The sequence below is a fragment of the Gymnoscopelus microlampas genome (genome assembly GCF_963454915.1).
Source record: "Gymnoscopelus microlampas genome assembly, chromosome: 1".
NCBI lineage: Eukaryota > Metazoa > Chordata > Actinopteri > Myctophiformes > Myctophidae > Gymnoscopelus > Gymnoscopelus microlampas.
This window is the reverse complement of record NC_139962.1, coordinates 51,246,614-51,268,017: the sequence shown is the minus strand read 5'-3', so window position 1 is coordinate 51,268,017 and position 21,404 is coordinate 51,246,614. Positions and strand designations below refer to the sequence as shown.

Here is a 21,404-nt window from a genome sequence, read left to right as displayed (position 1 = left end):
CAGAATCAGAATGTTAAAATATATTTTTTAAATTGTCCATTTGCTTTTGTGAAAATGTCTAAGTTACACTTACTGTATATGATATTCAGATATTTATCTTATGGAGCCCTTCCTTTAAATGCATTTCCTTTAATACAATAGAATCCATGTGTTGGCCCTCGGCCTGTTCAAGTTAGGGGTCATTCCTGTGAATGACACTGCTAACTCACAAACAGTTACTGACCATGTTTCTACCTTGCTTGGGCTTGAATCAGATTCAGGCCTTGTTGTGTGTTGCAGGCCCATAGAATCATTTCTATGGAGAACTGCTGGCACCTGGTGGCCGTTTGAAGAACAGGAGGGGGGAGAAAAAGGTCTTCAGCGCTGAGCATTCACGCCTCATTACAAGCAATTACAAAGTCTGAGAAACTACTGATTACAAGTTTCCTCACTGTGATATACAAAATCACAAAGGACACAACAAACAAAAAGGAGAGAGTTAAAATGGTACTCATTTTATTGCAAGAAAGCAAACTTTTGCTGTGTTAACAAAAAATCCTGTAATTGCGACGCACCCTAAATAAATAGCAATGCTGCCGAGATAATTTGAAGGCGTACCCCCGTTGGAATATGCTCTTGTGAACAGACACTGTTGCCTTTTTGCTCACAAATTGCCCTATTTTCAGCTGGTTGCTCTGCTTTAGTCGACTTAACGCCGCACAGACACACTGCTGCATCAGCAACAACACTCTTCAATGGAAATGCAAATAGATACAGATGCAGAGCAAAACCTTTAGCTAATTATACCAGCGTCTTACAAGGTCTGTGTCCCTGAGCGCTGGGGAAAAGGGGAAAGCGCAGCATGTACGCTCTTTGCCGACATTGTTTCCATACTGCCCCGCTGCGAGGTTGCCAGATTGGGCATATCTTTTTTTTTAAAAGAGCGTGCAGTAATTAATTCTGCAACACTGAGGAAAAAAGGACTTTCCTATATAAAAAGAGTGAAATGTTTTGCTTATATAAAATGGTGAGGTTTGGAAATATCTCAACTTCCAGTCAAATGTAGACTGTTAATACCGACGCGGCTAGCAGGTAGAAATACAGAGCTAGAGGTCTGGCGGTTGTCCATGCTAGGGTAAGCACAGTGTACAGAGAGTTATCGAGGTCAGGTTGCAGTGCACTAAGATCTAAAAATATACAAGTCCAAGGTAAAATGTATAATACAGTGTCACAATATTTAACCATGTACCTTTTATTTTATACCTCAGCGTACGAAGGTATCGTGCAGTGAAAATAGCCAATCTATTTAGAAGATCTGCCATTTAAGCTCCTTTAGAAATGTTTTGCCTATAATGACATGCCCAAAATAGGGACGCCAGGCTTATGTGGTGAAGACACCCCTAACAGTGTGCCCGGACAGCCAGTCAAATCTTTGCTGGGTACTCACTTGACTTTACACCCAACTTCCGTAAAAATCTAGTTCCTATACATTTTTATCCTATTAAAATCATTTCTAATTTAATTCTGTTCATTCTTCATTTTGTTTATCTTAAGAAGAAACTTATTTCCTCTTATAAATAGCCCCTGTCACTGACAACCCGTACTGTTGGGTCTCGGGGAGGGTGTAGACAACCACATGTCTCCAGCGTCTTCTTTTCACCCAACAATAAAGAGTTTCACCGGGAGGAATGTAAACGCATGCACAGAAACATGCTATGCCTCCTAGTTCCGCTGCCTAATGAACAGGCGCTCTGACCAACTGGTAGGAGTCGCAAGTGCAGTGACAGAGATAATAATAATAATAACAACAATAATAATCATAATCATAATAATCGCTCTCCCCACCTGGCTTTCCTCCCGTGAACACAGCCAATAGTGTTCATTGAAGCACCATGCAGGAATTGAACCCCAGTGTCCCTGGTGGTGGGCAGGAACTTTGCCCCTGCTCACAAACACACAAACTGTGTGTTTCTGTTAGCATTGACTGTTAACGGACACTGGAGAGGTTTTAAAACACTTCCTCTGCAGTGGCTTGTGGCACAACTGCTCTTGCAAATCTTAATAAGGCACTAAACGTCATGATAATAATAATAAAAAAGGCAAGCACGCACCAGCCTATTATACAGTGAGGTTCACTTAGCTCAGCTGTGGCAAGAGCTAGAAAGAGATTTTGCTTCTCCCCAAAAAAATCAGTGCAAATAACTATTTGAGTTGTCCATCTCCATGCAGCAGACACGGCCATCTAACTTTCAGTGCAGTCCAAAAAGCAAAAATCCCCCTCCCCTCCCTCCTAAATCTCAGTCATCTTTCTTATCAGACGTGCTCTCTTCCTGTCCGTCCGCTGATTGGTTAGTGTCACTGGCCTGTTCCTCATCGTCCACTCCGGACTCCTGGAGGGCCTGGTATCGCTGGAGCTCCAGGTACGTAGTGAAGAGCTTGGCATACTCTGGATGACTCGTGGCAAACGCCTGGAACTCAGCTGTCACCAGGTCACACAGACGGACAAAGAACAGGGTCATTATAATAACTTAATAATTAGCATTTCTTTTTGCGTATAATGGCATGCCCGAAATAGGGATGCCAGGTTGGCGGGTGGTTAAGCAAAGCCTAAACCCCACCCATTTCACACAGCATTGCATTTGTCATTTGTCATTCACTGAGTATTTCTCTGTGTAAGAAAAGTGGTATGCAAATATGTGATGTGGGAAACCTTGTATTTCTTAAATCAGGGGTCTTCAACGTTTTCAGGTTAAGGACCCCCTAGCTGAGAGAGAGATGAAGCAGGGACCCCCTCTATATTGTATAAAATTGTGTTTCAGAATGGAAGATCTTCAAGCTCACAACGCCTTGCAGCATGAGGCGTTGTGAGGTGGTGGATCTGCTATTTTTGGGTGAAGTTCTCCTCAGAAAAGGGATGCTGGGATTCAAGTGGTTAATGTAAAACATAAATCATATGTCATAACACACAAAGATTTGGTGGCCCCCCTGTAGTAACTCTGAGGACCCCCTAGGGGTCACGGACCCCCTGTTGAAGACCTGTGTCTTAAACTGTTACTTTTCAGGAAATGGGAAAAAAAATAACCTGTGTTCCAATGGATCCAATATACTTAATTAGTCACAAGCACTTGGTAATAATCTTTGTTTCAATATTTATAAATGTGATAAGGTTTTATTATCATTAACATCTTAAGTGTTTTGCCCATTATTTGGGGGCCCACTTGCCATACCCACAGTTTGAGAACCAGTGATCTGAACTGTGTGTAGTATGTGTGTGTGTGTGTGTGTGTGTGTGTGTGTGTGTGTGTGTGTGTGTGTGTGTGTGTGTGTGTGTACACACCGAAGGTGATGAAGCCAGAGGCGTCGGCATCGATCGCTTTAAAGAGCTTGGCCATGTTGATATCCGACACGCCCAGAGCGGAGCGCAGCAGAGCCCTGAACTCCTCCCGTGTGATCCTCTCATCCTTGTCTATGTCGAACAACTGACAGACAATACACAGCACACAGCAACATTAGAATGAATCGTTTAATCCATTAAGACCGGGAACGCATCTGAGTCATTTTACATTTATTTGGCTATTCAAAAATAGCAGATCTAGTATTTTTTTTAAAATATTGATTGATTTGTGCAATTCTTTAAATATATTTTTAAAAATGAACATTTTTAAATCCAATATTTGCTTCTGGGGGTCCCTGGAACAAAATATTTTGAGATGGGAGTCCGCGGCCAAATACATATAATTTTGGGGGTCCTTGACATGGAAAAAGTTGGAGCACCACTGATATACCAAGCAAACAACACATATGTATTTGCCCCCCCCCCCCCCCCCCCCATCTCAAAATATTTAGTTCCAGGGACCTCCAGAAGCAAAGATTTGAGTTAAAATGTTAGCTTTTAAAGAATATTTATTCAAATATTTGCAAAAATGTTCATGATTTTTCAAAACTAGCAGATCTACAAGCTCATCGCGCGGCATTCGGTGCCGTGCTATGAGCTTCTATATACTGTTGAATAGCCAAAAAAATCTTAATATGACACAGATGCGTTCCCGGGTTGAATGGGTTAATATCGTTGCTGCCGGGGCAGAAACCTCTTATCTCCATATTATAATCCATCCAATAAAATGTAGAGATATACTTTCATGTTTGTTTATTTATATTAAACATTAATCAGCGCAAAAACCTCATCTACTAAACTAGCCTTTAGTCGATGAACATGTAATGACTTCCTAGGGGAAATCCTTCCAACAGTCAGTAAAAAGAGTGCAGTGGATAGAGGATTTAGGATTGATCAAAATACAGTAAGCTGCAAACAGTACATCTCAACAAAATTGTCAAAAACAGAAAGAATACAGCACAGTCCCAGAAGGAACAACAGTGATGACCCAGCAGAATATGAGAATATGAATATCCCACCTGGAAAGCCATGCGCAGAACCTCTTCAGTGTTGGCTGGTCGACACAAGATGTTCACACCGATCACATACTCTCTGAAGTCTATGGTGCCATCTCCATCCTGGACAAGGTCACATTTTTATTTGATTTTTTCCCGCTACATGAACCCCTTGTGAACTCTCTAATCTGGGGTGGACATTCTTGCGAAAATAGACGATCTACAAGTGGCAAAGAGATTTGGTGTAGAGGGAAATATAGTAGACCTAGTATAGAGTGCTGGGGGACCCCAATCAACTAAGTATATAGGGTATAGTAAGTAGGGGTGGAAAATAAAATCGATTCATAGATTAATCACGGTGCTGACATGGACGATTATGAATCAATTCACAAATGTCAAAAATTGATCAATTCACAAATGTCAAAAATTGATTATTCTTTTTTTATTCTTTTTTTTTCTCCATCATATCGCTAATTGCACCGAGCAGCAGCCAGATTTTGGTTGGTTATCAGAATATTCAGAAGCCTTTGTTATAAGTCATTATTTTACAAAAAAAGACAATTGTTGATGTTGGCAAATATAACCTACCAGTTGACAGTGACACATCTCTTCCATTTGTTTTTATTCTCAATAAGAGATAATGGAAGTAAATTAATCACAATGCATCGCAAATCACAACAGTCGGAGTATAATCGAATCGTAGCCCTCTGAATAGGAATCGAATCGTCAGGTACCTAGCGATTTCCGCCCCTAATAGTAAGTTGTTAAATTACTAGCATTACAATAATTTTTTTACACAATTTGGTCACCATCCTGTATGTCTGTGTGAATGACATTGATTTTTACAAATGGTTAGAGGGTCGCCTCTTAGCCATTATAAAATGTAGCTTATTGCTTTAGTTTCTCACCCTGTCAAACAGAGCAAAGAGCTCCTCCAGCACCGGAGTGATGGGCAGTTTCAGGAAGGCAGAGAACTCTTGGATGTTGATGCGTCCCCCTTGACAAGAGCAGGCCATGGACGCAAAGCCCTCCAACTCCGTCTTCACGTTGTCCCACTTCAGGCTGCATGGGGAGACCGAGCAGGACACAAGGACTTGAGGTGAGGATTGAGGAGGTGGTGAGTAGTAGTTGTCACAGTAGGTGAGGTGATGTGGGTTGACATCTCCATTCACAGCCAAATGTGACTTTTGTTTAACCCATTTAGACCAGGAAAGAAGCTGTGTCATTTTTAGATTTCTCTGGCTATTAAAAAGAAAAATGCAGATTTACAGGCTCATGAGCTTGTAAATCTGCAAAAAAAACGTGAAAATGTGTGCAAATCTTTAAATATATATATTTTTTAAAGCGAACATTTGTAAAATATTTTGTTCAAGGGACCTCCAGAAGCAAAGATTTGAGTTACAAATGTTCGCTTAAAAAAATAAATAAATATATATATATATATATATATATTCAAAGATTTTAAAAAATTGCAGATCTACAAACTCATAGCTATGAGCTTGTATATCTGCTATTTTTGAATAGCCCAAAGAAATCAAAAAATGACACAGATGCGATCCCGGTCTGAATGGGTTAATACATGTACTGTATTCTTGTGTGACGTGTTAAAGAACACTATTCATATGTCTTGACCTGTCCTCCTGCACTGTATGCCATGTTCAGTGGTCCTTCTACTTTTGTGCAATCTGTCAATATGTCTGCCCCAAAGCAACCTAAACAAGTTAAAACATAGCTCATAACACTTCACATCATGTTGTGAGCTTGTAGGTCTGAAATTTTATTAGTGTGCTTATCTATGAGCAACCAAACACTATTTCCAGTTTGTTTGTTTGTTATTTAACTTTTTTGAAAGTTTTCAGACCATAATGCCATGGCCAAAATAAGGATATCAGGTTTCTGATTCAGGGATTCTGATTCAAAGTGAGTGCTACAATGTACTGCAATGTAGCTCTAAAATATGGCAAGACAAGTGTATTTGCATGCAGGGATTCAAAATGCACACAGAAATTAGAGAGCAGCACTCACACATAAAAACTGATCAGGTTCAATAAAAAAAATGAACTTCGGCACACAGTGTGGTGTTTTTACTGACAAAAGCTGATGTACATTTTACAACCCTGGATCATACTTGAGTTTTCGGCTGATTTTGGTGAACTCCACCAGGCCGGCCTCCATGGGCAGTGTCAGCTCCCCAGCGGAGATCATCAGACGGCAGTCTTCATATGTGTGGTCCGTCACCGGAACTCCCAGAGCCCTGATCAAGGACCACATTAGAAGATCATGGACAGACAGACACAAATAATACATCACATATCGTTGCTGGCGGGAGAGAAACCTTGTATCTCCATATTTGTTTCCCCATAAATTCACGCCTTACTTTGTCATACTATTATGACAACGAAGCAAAAATAGACAATCTACAAGCTCACGATCGTGTCAGCCACGATGTGACACGTTGTGAGCTTGCAGATTGGCTATTTTTGCTCCCTTTTTTTATGTTTTAAAGAAAAAGTGTTTAAGTGTGTCGGTTTTATAACTATTTAACCTATGAAAAGTACTAAATAATAACTACATTGGATCCATTGGAAAATAGGTTCTTTATTCCATTTCCTGAAAAAAAAAAACCTTTTGGACAGCGGTGATACTACAGAAAGACAGGAATATAAGATCTGATCACATGCACACATAGTTAGTAGCAGTACACCCACCCATTATCAGGTCCCCGAAATACCCTTATTACACATTCAGGGAAGATGTTAACGATGTGATTTCGAAACACTTTGCAGGGATGCTCCTCTATGTCAGGACTACAGTAGTTGTTTTGTCTGGTTGTCTGTGTGCTTTGGCACAATTCTTGTCATTCTTATGTTTTGAATGCCAATGACTGGATATTTTTGGGTTGTTTGCTCCATTTTGCACACTGGAACAAGCATGCCAGGCACCGGTGATCCTCATGTCATGTCATGTCCAAAAGATGTTTCGATGACTTGTTTCATCCATTCCAACATTCAGCTAGACATTCATTATACTCCTTAGTGGCAGTCTGCCAGTGCATTCCAGTGCATGTGGGAGTCATCTGTATACATGGGCAGGGTGGTGTTATGTACCTCATAAACTGGATAGTGGGTGCTATCGTCATTATTAGACATACTGTAACTCTTTAAATCACAACATACCACAATTATTATAGTTTTGAAATATCCGTTAGTTTGGGTTTTCATTTGGTTTCTCATGTTGGTGTTTGTTTGATATGGTTTAGTTTTAAGATAGTTTTATGAGTGCAAATTAACTCATTGAGTTTTACCGCTATGGCGCAACGTGCCAATGACGTGTTTGACGTGTTTTTGAAAAAAATGTATAAAAAAAAAAAGATGTTCAGAACCCAAGATATCATTATCTGAAGATTTGCAGCTCCATCCACTCCTTGTTTAACTTATAACTGAAAAGGGCTGTATCTCGCTTCCTAAGCACTTTTTTTTTACTTTGAAAAATCTCTGGCACTGGGACAACATAGCCAGAAATAATTCTGGCACTCGGTGAGTTAAGTAGTTTTAGGAATTGACTAGTTGTTTTTTAATTAGTTTTTCAGGTATTATGAGGATAGCCTTGACATCGGATATAATGGTGGAAAAACTAAAACAAGGACAATTTTATTTCAGTTTTCAGTTTTGTTTCAGTTAAATAATTGTTTTCCCTTTTACTTTTATTCTTAGTTCACTATAATAACCCTGCAACATACTGGACAACGTTAAACACATGATGCTCAGTCAAAGAAGATGCTTACTGGGCCATGAAGTTTCGCACGGTGCTGGCAAACATCGCTGGGCTTTTCTTTTCCTCCTCAGTGGGGATTTGTGTCTGAAGGAACTGAGGAACGGAGAGACAAGACAAGTACAAATAAAGTATTTCTGTTATCAAAGTAAATCATTTAATTAATAGTGAGTTTCACACCCGATTCTCTCCAGCTCAACGGGTAGAACGTGGTATTAAGGAAGTTTGATTCGCAATGCAGCCAACTTTAAAATAAAGGTGTGTGCACAACGATAAAGCACTTTAGATTCTTTCTTTATTCCTAACTGTTTTCTGGATGTCTATTAGCTTCCACAAAGTGATCGCTAATCTTCCACAAAATTTCAACCATAAAAACAGACAATAGTTAAAGTTAGGGTAAGTGATATTTTTTGTTAAAAAGGTACTATTCTGATAGTAATCATTGCTACAGAGCATTTGTTCGATCACAGGGGTCTCTCCAGCTCTTTAGTAAACAGAATATAGTACATTTTCAGGTAGGTGACATAATTTAAGGCAATCAGGAGAGAGCACTGAAAATGCATTTTTTTGTTTAATAAAGAGCTGGAGAGACATGGGAGACTCCTTTTACTGAACAAATACTCTATAGCAATGAGTACTATCATAATACAGAGCTATTTAACACTTATTTTACCCAAAGTAAATCACTTACCCTTCCTTTAAAATACTGCTATAACCCAAACAATAGATAAGCATATTTTAATGCTGAAAGTTTTGTTTACTATGCAGGTAATTTTCCCATCATGTCCTGCTTCACATACAGTAGTTTCCAACATAACTCTACCATAGAACCCTCATTTAAACCTCATTGAAATATTTAAGCAAATTCTTATTTACCACAGCCTAGGGGAATACCAGAGTTACAAGGAAAGGGTTGCATACATTAACATCAAGAGCCTTGCTCAAGGGCACCTCGTGAGATAATTGTTGAGGGAGAGCAGAGTACTGGTAAATGATGCATTTATATAGTGCCTTTCTCCTAAGTGCTTTATAATGTGAATTACATTCACACACCATACAACAGCGGTGGAAACCATGCAAGCCAGCAACCTGCTCACTCGGAGCAGAATATGTTAAGTGTCTTGCTCAAGGACACAGAGCCAGGAGGAGTGGGAGATGAAATCTGGAACTTTCCAATTCCAAGATGCCAGTTCTACAGTACCTCCTGAACCACAGCATGCCCCTTTTAGTTACTAGCATTAGTTAGACCCTTTCCCAGTCCAGTTTTTCCCACACCAGCCTTGGGATTTTAACTGGCAATCATTCATTTGCTATAGACTACTTTTCTAAAATGTTGGAGATTACTAGAAAACCTACTATAAATGGATGTGCAAATATATTCTATGGCTGCATTGTACCTCAATCTCTACTGTAGTGTAGAGCTGTGACAACGTAAGAAGCAGGAGAGTCTTCCTGAATAATGAAATCAATAAAAACAAAAGCAACAGAACAGTTAGTGACATTGACATTGTGGAATTCAATGTCTTTTTTATAAGTGTTTATGCTGTTGTGCTATGCTGACTAAAACATTACGATGTTGATCGTGGCATGACATTAAGAAGGAACTTAAAAGTCCTTCCTCATTATTGCTACAGTATGTTTCATCATTATTTAAGTGGACAGGATCCGAGAAGTGGTTTCACTTCCTGTAATATTGGCGCTGAATAAACAATGCAATGTGTTCTCTGAAATGACTTTATAGACCTCAGGGATTGAAGCCAAAAAAAGAAAAAAGAATCTCACGACTGAATGTCCCAATCTGAAAAGCCCCAATCTACAATTTGTGAAACTGTGTGAAAGAAGCCCCCGTTTAGATGTAATCTATTGCTTGTTTGACCAATTCAATACTCTTCAATATCAAAATTAAAAACATGTATTATTATTGTAGGGCTTGGCTTTAGCAGCCACATGGTGTAGTGCAGCTGTGTTAAAGTTACAAGCCAAGAGAAAGACATGCTAGTCTCTATGGAATCCAAATGACCGAAGTCCTGGCAACTGAGAACTTTAATCCATGATATAATGATGTTGATGAGGTGCAGGTCTTTTGTTTTGGTTCTGTCTCCACTTATCCAAGTTTGGTACCAGGAAGGACTGGTAATGGTTCATATCTGTTAAATAGGTGATATCTGAAAACAATGGGCCGATTCACTAAGCTGGTCGTAAATATCAGTGTAAATAAAGCAGTGGCGTTCCCAGAAAGTACATTTAGGGCAGGCGAGATTTTTTTCTCTACCCCCCCTCCGAAGGGGGGGGGGGTACTCGGGGAAAAATCTCGGGGGGAAATCTCGGGGGAAACAAGTTAACAACAACAATACACTGACTACAAAACGTTAATAAAAACAATATGCAAGTATAATAAATCAATCAATAATTAAGCAGTGGTCTCTTCATGTTGTTACAGTAGTTTAATAGCTCAAGCTGCTCTCAGACTCAGAGCCCCTTTTATGCGAGGTGAGTAGCCTACAGGTGATGGCCCAGACCCCCAGCTGGCTCTCCTGGCACCCAATGAAAATATAAAGGCACACATTTGCATCACTATAGGCGACGTCGCTCTGCGGAATGGATACCGTAGTGATTGGCTGCGACGAGGAGGTCCGACGGCCACTATTCTCTTTGGATTTTTTTCACTGCCTGTTTTTCAGTCTTTTACTTTATTTTCTAGGGGAGGCTAGATTTTAGTTGGGCAGGCGGCCGCCTGCCCTGCCTCTATGGTGGGTACGCCACTGAAATAAAGTGACTAAAGGAGGGTGTATTTTCTCTAAGCAAAAACCGACATGTAATTCACAAAGGGGTGTGTAACTCCCTGATATGTGCGGATCACAGTTGTTCCTCATTTTTGCCTGAAGGTCAGAGGCGCGTTCATATGAAAGATCCTTTGCATTGCTCCACGCCCCCATTTAAGACCATGAAGCTGTTTAAACTCAAAATATAGGTGTAAACAGCTTAGTGAATCGGGCCGATTGAGTCTATACTTGATGGTGATTTTTTTTATTTGCATGCGGTAGAGTTTGTATGTACGCAACTCTTCAAGCTTAGGTCCGAACAATTACACCACAAAAAGTGTGGACACTTACGAGCTGAAACCTTGCCATGTCCATGTCACTGTGTCCTGGTAGAAAGAAAAAGGAACACACACACACACACACACACACACACGCGTGTCATATAAACTGACATAAAGTGGAAACTTTATGTCAGATGTCATAAAGTTATTAGACATTTCTAGTATAATAGCAAAATGCTAGATCCGCAACAGACATCCCAGTGGAAAGGTATTACATAAAACAGAAGGCAATACAAAATTATCTGTCCAGTTTTTTTTCTATGCAACTGAACCATGAACCTGAGTTATATGTGGTTGTGTGTGCAGGTGTCGCACGCCGAAAATAGCCGACATACAAGCTGTACCTACCAGCTTGTTGGGATATCTCATGATGATAGGCTGTACTGGGACCCCAGGGATGAAGGCACCTGGGTTAAAATGACAGAGAGATATGGTGTGAGAGAGAGAGAGAGGTTAGTGTCTGTGAGTTGTAATTCTTGTAGACTTAAAATACCAAAATACATTTAAAACATCTATACTACTACTAATAATAATAATAATAATAAATACTACGTCAGAATTATTTAGCGTGTTTCTAAGTACTCAAATACGCTTTACAGAAAACAAAACAAATACATTTGTTTTATATAAAATACATATTAAAGCAAAGAACAAATACGAGTAAATAGAGGATTAAAACAATATATATTTATGGTTGAAATTAGAATGATAAAAATAGCTGATGCAGACTAGGCAGGGAGACAGTTCTGAAGAGGTGAGTTTTGAGGGTGGAAGAGAAGAGAGGGTGGGGGGCTGCTTTAAAGTGGTTTGGGAGTGAGTTCAATAGAGATCTAATCATATCTGAAGCTGCCCCTTGTGTGTGTATCATTTGACCACAGACAATGCATCATGGGTGAACGAATTGGTATGGTCATGACAATACACACCTCTGAAACTAGAGCATTTCTCCTGCTACTGTATAGACCTTCTCCCTATGGGCATGTTACGTAGTTCTGCCAATAGACCCCTAGGGCTGCATGAGTATTCTACAACATTTTAGCATGAGTCACTTATTCGAGGATCATTGTGCAAAATGCTAATATTTAACCACATGAACCCTAGCATCCTTACTCTGAGCATGTCATAATAGGTGAACAATATGCACACAAAATGTGAATCTACAAGCTCACAATGTGCCGAGTCGTGAGCTTGTCAATTTTGGTATATTTTCTCTATTTGACATACAATGTAGTATGTGAGGTTTGAGTGGTAAATATTTAAGTGACACAGACTACTAGACTGGCATTCGAATTGTCCATCATGCAAAACTCGTCCCCTTTGATATCTACAGTATATGGGTTATACATCTTCAACACATCATTTGAGTCAGGTACTGACTAATATTTATTAATATTAGGAAGTATATAAACATACCTAGTTTGAAAGTTATAAGACATGAGCGATTTGTACACGTCCCTTCAGGGAAAATCAGGACCTGGAACAAAGAATAGAATCTAACACTGTTCACAATGTAGCAACATAAAATACGTATAAAAATGGGTATTAAGTGGTAGGGTTCATTATTTTCTGTCATCAATGGTCTGCATTTTATAAACACATTTACCCAAATTCACATTCCTGCCAACACTCCTGATTCTAGCGGGAGTCTCCTTCTATTTACCCCTTTCTCCCACTGCACTCACGGTTTATAATTTCTCCTGTTAATCTCCCTATCTAATGTGCAATGCATGCACAAACAACCCTGTCTGACGTGCGTTGCTTGTCACTGCGCTCACTCAAACCCTCTCTCCTCAGTTTGCCACTGAAAAGTGAAAATAGTTGAATCAGTTACCAAGAAGAAATACACTGATCAATTTCAGTCCACTCCACTTGGTGCGAGAACTTCCCCTTTCTGACCTCTAATACCGTATAGCAACTCCGTTATTACATTATGAGCGGTTATTACATTATGAGTTTCTACATACCAACATATTCTAACCACTCGCCACGCACGCACACACACTCGTAATTTAAGACTACTAAATTATCATTTTGGTTTCACAACCTTGTCTTTATTCTATTTTCCACATTAACCTTGGCTTCCCTACTTTGGGCATGTCATTATAGGCGAAACATTTCACATAAAAAAAAAACATTTTCAGAATCTTTCAAGATTTTCCTAAAATGTTTTGTAAATAGCACTTGTCTTCTACCAGCTCACAAGTGAGCTCTTAGATTAGCTATGGTGTAGGGGTTATATATGGGGGCGGAGGTTGTTGAGGGTAGCCCATTTGCCGATACCAGCCTAATTGTTGGCAGGTATGCATTCACACACCAGAGCCAACCGTGCAAGGCACCAATCTGCTCATCATGAGCAAGTAGGGATTCGATGCCTTGCTCAAGGACACTTTCACACCAGGGGGAGCCGGGAATTGAACCGGGAAACTTCTGGGTCCTAGACAGCCAGTCTACCTCCTGAGCCACTGCTGCCACATAACTTATCCAGTGTCCTTAAAGATTTGTATATTTGACAAGAATACAGTGGGCTTAATCGGAAAAGAATATTGTAGGGCGAGTTTAGTTTAGCTGTTAACCCATTCAATCTGGGAACGCATCTGTGTCTTTTTTTTTTTTTTCTTTGGCTATTCAAAAAGTAGCAGATATACAAGCTCATAGCGCGGCACTGAGTGCTGCGCTATGAGCTTGTCTACTATCTTTTGAAAACAAACATTTGTAACTCAAATCTTTGCTTCTGGGCGGTCCCTGGAACAAAACATTTTGAGATGGGCGTCCACGGCCAAATACATATCTAAAAATGTTTTCTAAATCATAACTTTCCATGTCAAGGAAAATGATATGTATTTACAAGCTCATAGCGCGGCACTCTGTGCCACGCTATAAACTTGTATATCTTCTATTTTTGAATAGCCAAAGAAATCTTAAAATTACACAGATGCGTTCCTGGTCTTAATGGGTTAAAATAATAACTAAATGTGAACCTCTGCTTACGTCATTCTTTCACCTCCATCGAGCGACAGGAGTGCAGGATTTGTGTTTGTGGGGTGAGCAGCTCCTCGGTCTGAAGACACAGAGAGGAATGTGGAAGGAAGACCAAACCTACACCCTGAGCTACGTTTCTCACCACTTCCTTCCTTTTAAACCAAAACCAACCAGCGCCGTTTCCTCTAACAGACTCATAGCGGTGCAATTTGGGGTGTGACTTCTAAATGTTTAAACACTAAACATTAACAAAACATTTAAACATTAACAAAAATCTCTAGCCATTTAAACAAAGAAAAAGGTTATCTCTCACGTGATAACATGGGCGTATTTAACTTTGCGATAGCGAGTTGGTTTACTCTGACAGCACTGGAGCAATGCAAAATCATTTGATTTAAAACACCCGATAGTGATGTCGAGTGATGCTGGTGGCGGCGATGACATCAGTCCAAGCCCTACTATTTCACAGCAAACATCAATATGAGATTTTACTTTGAAAAAGAAAGCGTGACCAGGTTGAGTGTCAAAATGATGGCCAAGGATATGCAGCTATTGTGAAAGATGAGGGCTTCACAAAGCTTGTGACAAACCAGATTAACAGATTATAAACAGTAGGGCTGTTCAATGAGACCCTATGATCAGCATTTGTTTGTATGTAGTATGCATGCATGCATGCATGCATGTATGTATGCATACATGTTGTGCATATGTTTTGACTGACCTGTGGCCAGTGGCCCTCTGACTTGGCTCTACTCTCTATCTCTCGGATGGTGTTCTTCCTGGAGTCTGGATCCTTTCTGGACACCAGCACCGGCTGGAGGCAACGCACAAACCCTGGAGCGAGAGACAATACACAGGCACACAGTCATGTCCCTTGCACTTCCTTCATTTCATCTACAGGCCATATGTGCTATTGCACATATGGCACAGCTTCAGTCATTCAGGGATCTGTCAAGGGGGTTTAACTTAATTAAAAGCTATAAGAAGAAGTGGGGGACTTTGTTGAGTTACTTTGTCGTGGAATTCGGGATCAATCAGTAATTGATGAGGCAATAGTAGTCAGAGACAATATTCTAGGTGGTAATGGTTATACTTTACATGATATCATGGGGAGAAGTACAATATCACAGGTTGGTGGTATGGTAGTTCTGCCAACGAGCACAGACCATAGTTATACTCTAGCTGCTTCAAGGACAAGCTGAACCATAACAAGACAGGCTGTACCAAAACAACAGCTATCAGGCATACATTCTTCTTCAAGTTACATAATACAAAACAAAATGCCACGATCTTCTCCATTCTGTCACACCGCTGCTGAACTCTAACATCCCACAAGTCCAAACACCATCATTGTGTTTAACAGACAAAGAAACCTTGACACCAGAGTTACGGCCACACAAAGCCATAACCAGTAACCACCATCAGCAACATCCCACCCTTGTGTTGAAATAAAAAGGGAAATAGGAAAAAGAATAACAATAGCCATACTCACTGCCAAAGATGGGTGTCGCCAGGTTTTCGATGCGGGACACGGTGGAGGGCAGGCCCGCCATTACGCACACGATCCCATCAAAGAAGGTGGAGTGTGGGGCCACTGCCAGGATGGGGGCCTCGTTGCTGCTGGCCTGCTTGCCCTTCACCACCACTCTGAAGCCCATGCTGAAGTAGTAGGCCTTTCCCAAGAACGCCATCACCCTCCGACACATAAACCTGAACGAACAGAACCACATCCAAGATGAACTGTTGGGACTGTGAAGTCCAGTAGGGCTGCAACGGTTAACCACCAACCTGGCATCCCTATTTGGGATAAAATTCTATTGCAGATTAAACAGTATGGAATATATCAGGAATAGCCAATCTACAAGTTCACACTGTGAGGCGTTGTGAACTTGTAGATCTGCTATTTTTGGCTAAAGATCTCCTCAGAAAAGGGATGCTAGGGTTCAGGTGGTTAATGAAAAAAAAATCCTATCACACAAAGATTTGATGGCCCCCCTGTAGTAACTCTGAGGACCCCCTAGGGGTCCCGTTGAAGACCCTTGCTCTACAGTATATCTATAGCATATCTAAAAGATAAAAACATGCTTCTCAATTATTTGATTAATCGAAAAAGGAACCCATAGATTAATCGGCAAGAAAACACTCGATAGTTGCAGCCCTATCAAAGAGACAACTTTGATAGGGCAGCCTATTCCGCAACGCAGGGTTTACGTAGTAGAGGGAGAGATTGTCATGGAGTGCATTTTCAAGGCTTTTCTGCTTCATTAGTAAAGTGGGGATAAGCAGGGCAGAACAGGTAGAGAAAGAAGATGCCACCACTGGCTATGCGCCAGACTCAAATACCAGGAAGATCATGATTAGGTCTGTGCCTAATGTGGCATGGCATGGGCTTCATCTGTTTAAGTCAGTACATAGGGCAACCCGCAAGAGAGGCACTGAGATCTCAAACCTCTACAACTGATGCAGAATGACATCACATCTCTCACACCTCTGTCTGCATGCACTTGCATAACACTGGTGATGACAAGACGACGCCCCAGGGCATGCCACCACCCTAAGACTGACTACTATGTTTCATGAGACTAACTCCAACCGTGCACTTTGTACTGTAAATAGCTCTAGATACGAGTGTCTGGTAAATGTGTCAATTATAAATTGATCAAGTCCTCAATCATTTGGTATCCTGCAGTGGCATGGCTTGGCACGGAAGCCCAGTAATATTTGTCCTTCATATACTCTATAACCACAGCTTGTGATATGCTGTATTTGAGTAAGTAGGAAAGTGTTATGAAATTTCTCTTAACTTCAACGTCAACTTTAATGACTTCCTCAAAAATCTATAACAGACGTTAAGGAAGTGGCAGTCGTACAGATCAGACTTTTTACGATAGCCACAATAAACCAGTGTATAAACCATATACATTATTGTGAAATAGAACCTCGGTACACCATGTGCAAAAATATAAGCTGCCAATATAAACACACACACACGACTGAATGTGTGACAGTATATGCTATCAAGATAGCAAGGATATTACTTTAAATGTCTAACATGTAGGAATATTCAGTACAGCTTTAACTGTCAACACACAAAACTTATGAGCCGGTTACAGAAGTAAATTAGTCAACAGAAGAAGTCCTTGACCCAGATAAGCGCTCTCTCTTCCCTGTCACATACACCTCATTTCCTCACTGTGTCAGTAAAAAAAAAAAAAAGTTTGCGGTCTTTCATAGTTCACAGCGAGGTCTGCAGATGCATTACTCAACTATTGGCTTTCTTGCTTTATAATACAGTACAGCACAGACCCATGGTATGACAATTAGGTCTGTGAGAAAGCAGTGTAAAGCAGAATTGCCCGCAACACTTGAGATTAAACAACAGTCTCTCAAGGTGCACGGCTCAACAATATCATGGAACTGAGAAAACAGCCAGCACACAGTAAAAGCTCTTTCACATGTTTTTTTTATACTCAGCGTTGTCTCACAACACTGAGGAATACCCGTTAGGTTGAAACGCGTCCGTTGCTCTGTCCGTGGAGAGGTAAAATAAATAGAACTATGTGAAAAGGACATTTGCTGTGTGCTGGCTGTTTTCTCAGTTTCACAATTAGGTCTGTACCTTAAAAGGTACGCCTACTAACCAGCTGAGCAACCAGGACACCCTGACGCAACATTGCCAAATGCCAATACTATTGGCTGATTTTATTTGGTGATGGCACAGAAAATCTGTAATTGCATCAACCCATGTTGAAATACCCTATCATGGGTTATCTTTACAGAGATTCCTGCGAACTCATTCTAGAAGTGTTTCCTGAATACGTAGTTTCCATGTTACAGGAGGTGTACAAGTTAAGCATTTAGCAGCAACAAATAACAGGAAAAACCGGTAGTCATGTACTGCAAGTAGAGTAAAATATCTTGCAAATATCTTAAGAAGGTAATTGTTCATCTGCTTCCTGCATCAGCAATGTCACAGACATGCTCCTGTGTGTTGTATTTGACAGTTATGGGTACTCTGGTTGCTAAGTGGTCTTGGTGATGGGCTGTGAGTTTGAGTGTTGTTTTTGGGAGTGTTTCGGATCCCTCTCAAAAGATGTGTGAGGGCATTTTGTTTTTCCTAGTTACCGTCTCCAGCCTGTCATGGGCTCCACTGCTCCTTTCATTGGATGCATGAATGTTATTATGAAGGACACCGGCCATGTCACCATGAGAACCAGGGAACACAGGATGGCGCGAACAGGGACCAGGAATATCCCAAGGAGAACGCACTGAAGAAGAGGAGAGGAGCACACACACACACACACACACACACACACACACACACACACACACACACACACACACACACACACACACACACACACACACACACACACACACACAATAACATAATATAACAATGCAGTGTCACAAATACAATGCAAAGAATGTTATGGCAGTCTGACCTATAACATAAATAGTAGGCGGCTGTTAGAGTCATCAGCACAGACCAGAACTAAGCACACGATTAGCCTAGAAGAGACCACACTAAAAGGATTTCTAGAAAGCACACAACAACGGCCCTATTGTTTATGTTTTTAAAAGAAAAATGAATTGGTGGGGGGCACACAGGCTTTGCGAAAGGAATGGCAATCACTGTACCATACTCCATAGGATAAGCTATAAGTACTTGCCAGTTGCCACACAATGTGCAGGGCAGGCTACCTGACTGTGTGCTACAGTATATGTTCCCTCAATTTGGAATTAGGCGTGGGGTTAGGGTTGGGGTTAGTCAGTGTTAAGTCTTGAGGGAACATAGGTACGCTCCCGGGTCACACCATCACCAAATGAGACCCATGCAAGCGCAAGGTGCGCGCATAGCTCTCAACAACATTTTGCCAAGTAACTGGTCAAGTATGTAACAGTTTTTTGTGTATTTGTTTAATTTGACTGGACTGTTGGATTTGATTTCATGTTAATTTGTCTTTTTGTATTTATCTTTATTGTATTCTTTTTTTAAACTTTAATTTGTATTTTTAGTTGTGCATCTGTATTGTATTTGCTTTGTTCAGGACCCCAGGAAGACTAGAGGCTCATTCATGTTATCCCTATTAATGGGGATCCTTAATTAATAGACTGACATAAACATAAACATTTGGCCTATAACCATTTCTCAACAGGCTGTCCTCTCCTGCTGCCAACCAGAAGACGTACAATTAAACAATGAGTCTTAAAAGTGCAATAGAATCACAGTCACTCACTTGATGTCATGATGTCAGCACCTTGCACAGTGTGGCGACCTGGCTGTATGAATGGGTTGATGACAGGGGGGGCAGGCAGCAGGGACTGCTGCCTGCCCCCCCTGTCATCAACCCCTTCATACATTATAAAGCAATATATAATACATTATATACTATAACACTCACTTTAATGATGTCAGCCCTGCACAGCTTGGTGTCCTGTATGAAGGGGTTGATGACAGGGGGCAGTAGCAGGGACTGCTGCCGCGGGAGAGCGAACACCCTCTGTGGGGGCATGGTGACGGTGTGGCCGCGGACTGGTGGAGCTCACAACAATGCTGCTGCTGCTGCTGCTGAGGTTAATGCCTGTTCTCCACTATTTCTGTGTAGTTTTTTTTTAATATCGTCGGGTTATTTCTTTATTATACGGCCATCCTACTACGACGCAAATCTCCCGTCCGTCGCCATTCTACTAGACGCTGACATCGCTCACATGGAGGTGATCGGTGACCGTACAGTCAGAGGACGATTAGACCGTTGTTATGGTTTAGCAGCGGTGTTGCCAGCATGTGCGAGAGAAACAAGCAAGAAAGCAGGCCACAGGAACAATTTTTAAAAATCAGCTATTTTCGAAGAAAACTCTTGTAAAAGAATGTCTTTGAAACATTTTAAATACACAAATGGGGGGGGGGGCTAGCATAAAATATTTTCAGACCTACTGTGGCCAACTTAAGTAGCCTGGCTGCATGAAAAAGTTTGGGAACCACTGGTTTGTTTAACTACATTTAGGAAGCACGCCCAAAATAAGCAACGCCAACTACACGTTAGAAATAAGCCCAAATAAGCAACTACACTTTAGAAACAAGCCCAAATAAGCAACTACACATCAGAAACAAGCCCCCAAAACCGCAACCCTCTCAACTTACCAATATTTACAAGCAACTTTACAGAAAAACAAGCCCAAAGTCGCTTATAATAAGCAGACATGGCAACGCTGTTTAGCAATCTAGTCTAGATTTTATAGATCCCATAGCCTGGTGGCCTGGTGGTAGTTGTGATTGGCTATGTGTGGTTGTCAAGCAACCGCTAAACGTTGACACCCACGCGCTTGACAACTGAACTAGCCAATCACAGTTCGACCCTCGGGGCTATGGCATGTGTTGTTGACTAATCACTAATGGAGTGAGTTTTTCTAATCTAGTGGATTTACAGTTTGATTACTTTAACAGAGGGTTGTTGTGGACACATGCCCAAAATAAGGAGGCCAGGGTTAAAGTACTTAAGTGACATGTTGTTTGTAAATAAATACAATAAATTAATAATATAATAATATTTAAGTTTTTGTTTGTTTTGTTAAAAATGCCCCTGCCTACTGTAACTGCCTAGTGGTGGTGCAGGAAGGAAGAGAAGAGAGGCAGTATTAAATGGAAAGTAACTAATTACATTAAGAACTGTACGTAAGTACAATTTTTAGGTATTTGTACTTTACTTGAGTATTTCCAATTTTCAATATTTTTACTTCTACTCCACTACATCTCGGATCCAAATATTGTACTCCACTACAATTATTTGAAAACTTTAATTACTAGCTACTTTGTAGATTTTGATTACTATTACAAAACATATATTAGCCACTTCAGCCCAACATTTCGGCCATTTGAAAATAGCAGATCTACAAGCTCACAATGTGTCGAGATCCGTCCCATTGTGAGCTTGTAGATCTGCTATTTTCAAAAGATTTGTATACATTTGAAAACTTGTGAAACGGGACATTCTGCATATTGAGTAGGCGACTTTCTACTTTTGGTACTTTAAGAACATTTTGATACCAATACTTTTGTACTTTTACTCATGTACATTTTTAATTCCGGACTTGTACTTGTAAATTATTTCTACATTGCAGTATTGATACTTTTACTTAAGTAAAACAATATACTTTTTCCACCACCACTGGGCATTCAAAT

General features: G+C 40.5%; 1 protein-coding gene across 1 annotated transcript; it reads right to left on the bottom strand.

The window, feature by feature from the left end:
• Positions 1-473: 473 nt before the first annotated feature.
• Positions 474-19,966, bottom strand: lpcat2 (lysophosphatidylcholine acyltransferase 2). The gene is made up of 14 exons (XM_084052537.1): positions 19,627-19,966; positions 18,347-18,489; positions 15,714-15,931; positions 14,943-15,055; positions 12,656-12,716; positions 11,591-11,649; positions 11,253-11,287; positions 9,537-9,591; positions 8,153-8,235; positions 6,497-6,622; positions 5,277-5,430; positions 4,393-4,491; positions 3,317-3,458; positions 474-2,458 (listed from the first exon to the last, which is right to left on the bottom strand). The coding sequence occupies exons 1-14, from the start codon at positions 19,735-19,737 to the stop codon at positions 2,277-2,279; spliced, it is 1,581 nt and encodes a 526-aa protein (XP_083908663.1). The 5' UTR covers positions 19,738-19,966; the 3' UTR covers positions 474-2,276.
• Between the last annotated feature and the right edge of the window lie 1,438 nt (positions 19,967-21,404).

Bases quoted from the DNA above. Each gene is read 5' to 3' on its own strand.
- lpcat2 (XM_084052537.1), bottom strand. From the start codon at position 19,737: ATGCCCCCACAGAGGGTGTTCGCTCTCCCGCGGCAGCAGTCCCTGCTA. The intron at 18,490-19,626 runs GTGAGTGTTATA...CCTCTTCTTCAG, and splicing joins GCAGGGCTGACATCATTAAA to TGCGTTCTCCTTGGGATATT. The intron at 11,650-12,655 runs GTATGTTTATAT...ATTTTAACCCAG, and splicing joins TCTTATAACTTTCAAACTAG to GTGCCTTCATCCCTGGGGTC.